The sequence below is a fragment of the Phoca vitulina genome, unplaced genomic scaffold (genome assembly GCF_004348235.1).
Source record: "Phoca vitulina isolate PV1807 unplaced genomic scaffold, GSC_HSeal_1.0 scaffold51, whole genome shotgun sequence".
Classification (NCBI taxonomy): Eukaryota; Metazoa; Chordata; class Mammalia; order Carnivora; family Phocidae; genus Phoca; species Phoca vitulina.
Window position 1 is genome coordinate 3,586,769 of NW_022589754.1, and position 6,621 is coordinate 3,593,389.

General features: G+C 36.8%; 1 protein-coding gene across 1 annotated transcript; it reads left to right on the forward strand.

Moving 5' to 3' along the window:
- The first annotated feature begins 331 nt into the window (after positions 1–331).
- LOC116621902 (60S ribosomal protein L36a-like) lies at positions 332–703 on the forward strand. The gene has a single exon (XM_032387927.1). The coding sequence runs from the start codon at positions 332–334 to the stop codon at positions 650–652; it is 321 nt and encodes a 106-aa protein (XP_032243818.1). The 3' UTR covers positions 653–703.
- Positions 704–6,621: the final 5,918 nt, after the last annotated feature.

Here is a 6,621-nt window from a genome sequence, read left to right on the forward strand (position 1 = left end):
ACTATCGTTTTTCAAGGAGCTAGAATAAACAATCCTAAAATCTGTATGGAACCACAAAAGACCACTAATAGCCAAAGCAATTCTGAAAAAGAAAAACAAAACTAGAGACATCACGATTCTAGATTTCAAGCTATATTACAAAACTGTTTTCATCAAGACAGTATTGTAATGGCACACAAACAGATATGTAGATCAATGGAAAAGAATAGAGAACCCTGAAATGAACCCACAACTATATGGTCAACTAATCTTCTACAAATAAGGAAAGAATATCCAATGGAATAAAGATAGTCCCGCTCTTTCTTTCCGTGCCGATAGCACTCTCGCAAACATGGTGAACGTTCCTAAAACCCACTGGACTTTCTGCAAGAAGTGTGGCAAGCACCAGCCCCACAAAGTGACACAGTACAAGAAGGGCAAAGATTTTCTTTATGCCCAAGGAAAGCGGCATTATGACAGGAAGCAGAGTGGCTATGGTGGGCAGACTAAGCCGATTTTCTGGAAAAAGGCTAAAACTACAAAGAAGATTGTGCTGAGGCTTGAATGTGTTGAGCTCAATTGCAGATCTAAGAGAATGCTGGCTATTAAGAGATGCAAGCATTTTGAACTGGGAGGAGATAAGAAGAGAAAGGGCCAAGTGATCCAGTTCTAAGCTTCATATTTTGTTAATATTATGAAGACAATAAAATCTTGAGGTTATGTTAAAAAAAAAAAAAGTCCCTTCAACAAATGGTGTTGGGAAAACTGGACAGCAACATTCAGAAGAATGAATCTGAACAAATTTCTTATACTATATACAAAAATAAATTCAAAATGTTTGAAAGACCTAAATGTGAGACAAGACACCATCAAAATCCAGAGAACACAAGTAGTAACCTCTTTGATCTCAGCTGTAGTAACTTCTTACTAGACACATCTCTGGAGGCCAGGGAAACAAAAGCAAAAATGCACTTTTGGGACTTCATCAAGATGAAAAGCTTCTGCACAGCAAAGGAAACAATCAACAAAAGTAAAAGGCAGCCTATGGAATGGTAGAAGATATTTGCAAATGGCATATCTGACAAAGGGTTAATATCCAAAACTTATAAAGAACTTCTCAAACTCAATACCTAAAAAAACAAATAACCCAGTTAAGAAATAGGCAGAAGACATTCTAATGGCTAACAGACACATGAAAAGATGCTCAAATCAGTCATCATCAGGGAAATGCAAATCAAAACTATGATGAGATACCACCTCACACCTGTCAAAATGGCTAAAATTATCCACACAAGAAACAACCGGTTTTGGTGAGGATGCAGAGAAAGAGGAACCCTCTTACACTGTTACTGGGAATGCAAACTGATGCAGCCAGCCTGGAAAAGTTTGGAGGTTCCTCAAAAAGTTAAAAATAGAAATTCCCTATGATTTTTGGAGAACAACCTGAGGTTTGATGGAGGGACGTGGGTGGGGGATGGGGTAGATGGCTGATGGGTATTAAAGAGGGCACTTGTTGGGGCGCCTGGGTGACTCAGTTGGTTGAGCATCTGCCTTTGGTTCAGGTTGTGATCCCAGGATCCTGGGATCAAGCCCCATGTCGGGCTTCTAGCTCAGTGGGGATCCTGCTTCTCCCTATCCCCCCTGCTTGTGCTCTCCCTTGCTATCTTTCTCTCTCTATCCCCAATAAATAAATAAAATCTTTAAAAAATAAAGAGGGCACTTGTTGTGATGAGCACTGGCTGTTGTATGTAAGTGACGAATCACTGAATTCTACTCCAGAAACTAATACTGCACTGTATTTTACTTAACTAAAATTTAAATTAAAAAGGTAAATAAAATAGTACTACTTTATTAAGGTATGATTGGTATGTAAAAACGCTGCATATATTCAATGTTTACATCTTTATGAGTCTGAAGATAAGTATACAGCCATGAAACCAACATCATCATCAAGACCATAGACATCACATCACTTTCCAAAGTGTCCTCCCACCTTCTTTATTATTACTTTTTTGGGGATAAGAACAGTTAACAAGATCTACACACTTAGAAAAAATTAAGTATACATTACAATATTGATAGCTATAGGCACTATGGTGTGTAATAGATCTCCAGTTTTTATTTTTCTTACATAAATGGTATTTCTTACATTTTGACAATCACCTCCCCAATTCCCACTCTTCCCAAGCTCCTGCAATCACCACTTTATACTTATGTGAGTCTAACTATTTTAGATTCTACATGTAAGTGAGATAATACAGTAATTGCTTTTTTTGTGTGTGACTGATTTTACTTAGTATATTGCCTTCCAGGTAAATCCATGTAGCCACATATGGCAGAATTTTCTTCTTTTGTAATACTCTAATGTATGCAGATATCACATTTTCTTTATCTATTCATCTGACAATAGACATTTAAATTGCTTCCATATCCTCATTGTTGTGAATGATGCTGCAGTGCAGGGGACTGCAGGAAGCTCTTTGAGATGCTGATTTCAATCCTTTAGAATATACATTCAGAAGTAGGATCACTGAACCATATGGTAATCTTATTTTTAATTTTGTGAGAAATTTCCACACTACATTCCATAATGGTTGTGCCAATTTACATTCCCTTAGACAGTGTACCAAGTTCTTTTTCCTCCACATCCTCATCAATACTTACTTAAAAAAAAAAAAAAATAGCCATCCTATCAGCTGTGAGGTGAGATGTCACTGTTGTTTTACTTTACATTTCCCTGATGATTAATAATGTTGAATGCAGCTTCATGCACCAGTTGGACATCTGTGGAGCTTCACTAGAAAATATATATCCAGGTCATTGGCCCATTTTTAATCATTATTTGTTATGTTGTTATTCAATTGTAGGAGCTACTAATATATTTTAGATATTAACTCCTTATCAGATATATGGTTTGTAAATATTTTCTCCCATTCCATAGATTAGCTTTTCATTTCATTGATTGTTGCCTATGCTGTACAGAAATTTTATAGTTTGATGTCATCCCACATTTATTTTTACTATTGTTGCCTGTGCTTTATAATCACTGATATACTCATTGCCAAGATTATATCAAAGACACTTTTCTCTGTTTTCTTCTAATAATTTAAGACTTTCAGATCTTATATTTATGTCTCTAATCTATTTTTAGTTGAATTTTGTGTATGGTGTAACAATGCATATAGTGGATCTCGTTTTTGTTTTTGTTTTTGTTTTTTTTCTTAATCCATTCAGCCACTGTATGTCACTTGATTGGAGAATTTAATCCATTTACATTTAAAGTAATTATAGATAGGTTAAGACTTAATATTACCAATTTGTTAATTGTTTTCTGACTCTTCATTTCTTTTGCTCTTTTGTTCTTTTCACTCTCTTCCTTTGCGATTTGAAAATGTGTTAATGTGGTATGCTCTGATACTTTTGTCTTTATCTTTTTTTGTATCTACATGTTATTCCTTTGTGACTCTTAAGAGGTTTACATAAAATATTTTGTACTTATAACAGTCTATTTCAAGGTAACAGCTTAAATTTGTATACAAAACTCTACATTTTATTTCTTTCTCCACACTTTATGTATTTTATGTCAGTTTACATTTCTTTGTGTTGTGGATCTATCAACAATTATTGAAGCTATTTTTTAAGTACTGTTGTCTTTTGATTTTTATTCTTGAGCTAAATGTGATGTATATACCACCATTACAGTATAAGAACATTCTAGATTTTACTATATACTTACCTTTATCACTAAGTTTTATATTTTCATAAGTTTTTATGTCACTAATTTGCATTCCCTCATTTCAACTTGAATAACTACTTTTAGTATTTCTTGTAAGACAGGTCTAGTGATGATAAACTCTCTCAGCTTTTATTTGCCTGGGAAATATAACTTTAAGAAAGAAATTTAATTTTCATTTCTGAAGAACAATTTTGCCTTATTAAGTATTCTTATTGCATGTTTTTATCTCAACACTTTAAATATATCCTCCCTTTCTCTTCTGGCCTCCCAGGTTTCTTCTAAGAAATCACTAGCAGTCTTAAGGGGGGTGTCACCTTGTATATGAAAATTTACTTATCTCTTGATGCTGTTAATATTCTCTGTTTGTCCATGACTGTTGACAATTGGATTATAATGATTTGTGTAGACTTCTTTAGTTTCTCCCTATTTGGAGATTTTTGCACTTCAAGAATCTGTATGTTTATTTTTGTACCCAGATTTGGGAACTTTTCTGACACTGTTTCTTTAAATCAAATTTCTCAAAATTTTTCTTTCTCTGCTCCTTCTGAGACTTCCATAATGTATATTGACTTGCTTTATGATGTTCCATAACTCCTTTAGACTTTATTCTTTTTCATTTTTATTTTTTCCTTCTTACTGTTAAATTCAGGTAATCTGTCATCAAACTTGCTGATTATTTCTGTTGCTCAATCAAGTCTACTGTTAAAGCTGTCTATTGAATGTTTCAGTTAATTTGCTGTATGCTTTAGCTCTAGAAGTTCTGTTTTATTGTTATGGTTTATATTTCTTTGTTAAACTTCTCATTTTGTTCATTTCTTGTTCTTCTGATTTCATTTAGTTGTGTATCTATGTTCTCTTATAATTCAGTGCACTCCTTGAAGATGATATTATAAATTCTTTTTCAGGCAGTTCACAGTACTCCATTTCTCTAGAATCAGCTACTAATGATTTATGTTTTCATTCAGTGGTATGTTTTTCTGATCCTCCTTGGCCCTTGTCACCTAGTGTTTGTATCTACTGTTTTGAAGAAGTAATTACCTCTTTCAATGTTTACATACTGGCTTGGTCAGGGAAAACTCTTCACTAGTTAGTCTGTCCAGAGATTTGGGTGATCTGGCTCATTGTGACTATGGAAAGGCCTGTTGCCTGTGTCCATGGACAGACAGACCTGTTTCCTGTCTGTAAGCAGGCAACCTTGTTAAATGGGTCCATGTGTGCATGAACTCCTGGGTCACAGGGGCTGGCCTCACATCAAGGTCCCCTGAAGCCAGTCTGGTGCCTGGGTTCATGGGTGTGGGCCTCATACTTGGCTCTATAGAGGCCAACCTAGCACTGGAACAGGCTTGGAGTCTGGGTTTATGGAGGCCAGGCTGGCACCACCCTCACTGAGACAGGCCCAGACCTTGGGTCCATAGGAGTGGCCTGGTGCTGGGATAGTCCCTGCACCTTAGTTTGTTAAGGCTGCACTGATGTGGGCCTGGAGTCAAGGTCTACAAGGGCCCACCTGGTGCTAAGGCAGGCCTCAAATTTTAGTCTTCATGCCTCAGCCTAGTGCCAAGAACTACTTATATGTGTCAAAATCTTGGTCCATAGGGATATGTCTGGTGCCAGGGTCCACAAGGGAAGGTCTGGAGGTTGAGTCTCTAGTGAAATTGAATACTCACTTCACTCTTTTATGGGAGAACTCCAAAGCAGAGGAAATCTCCATGCTTGGGTGAAAAGTGATTCAACTAGAGTGAATACTTCTTCCTTCCCTGTTCATGTGATTTTTTTTCTCATTTCTGTGCTCAGTCTGGGTGCTGTAACCTCTCACCTGGAATCCAGAGCTCTCATGAAGTATTTTTATACGTGGGTGTTTGTTGATACTGGTATTTTTGTGGAGGAATGTTGGATGGAGCTTCCTTTTCTGGCATCTTGCTGGTGTCCTAGTTCAGTGTAACTTAACTATTGAAATGATGATTTTCCATATATATTTCATGTATATTTCAAAATAATCTTGGTATCTAAAGGACATTATGTCATGATGGCTTATAGAAGCTATGATCTTTTTTTTTTTTTTTAAAGATTTTATTTATTTATTTGAGAGAGAGAATGAGATAGAGAGAGAGAGCATGAGAGGGGGGAGGGTCAGAGGGAGAAGCAGACTCCCTGCTGAGCAGGGAGCCCAATGCGGGACTCGATCCCGGGACTCCAGGATCATGACCTGAGCCGAAGGCAGTTGCTTAACCAACTGAGCCACCCAGGCGCCCGCTATGATCTTATTAGTACACCCCTGTTGGTCAGATTATTGGATATCAGCGGTGGCAAAGAGTCACTATAAAGAACAAAAAATAGTTTGGAATAAGAAACAAGGCAGACTTGTTTTTTTCATTGTTTGATGAAATATAACCTCTAGATTCTATCCTAATGTTGATAATTGCAGGTGGATACATGTGAATTTTGCCATTGAAAAAGTAAGCAAGCTGTATTACCTATATTCTACTTAGTGGACAGCTGCCATTCAACAGCTGCCATTCAACTCAGTCTATCTAATTTTGCATGCCAGCTTTATTCTTCCCTAAGTATTGTTTTCATAATGTTGGCCTTCCCAAAGACAATCTTGCTAGTACCAATCAATACAGATTCGAGTATTTATACTCCTTGTGACAAATGCTTCCTAATTCTTGACATTTTTCACCATTAATTAAGCTGTGTGTGGTAGGAAATTTGTGTCTGCACCTTGGAATTTTGAATGAATACTACTGCACTGAGCATCCAGAAAGTGGGACGTGCAGAGAAGTGAATCTGAGTTGATATTCGGGAAGATAGACCATGGGGGAAGGGACCTCAGTCTGCTGCTACTGGCAAGTGATAGAGCAGTGGATCACAAAATCAGAACTTTTAGAAGTCGGCTCTACCGAAGGACG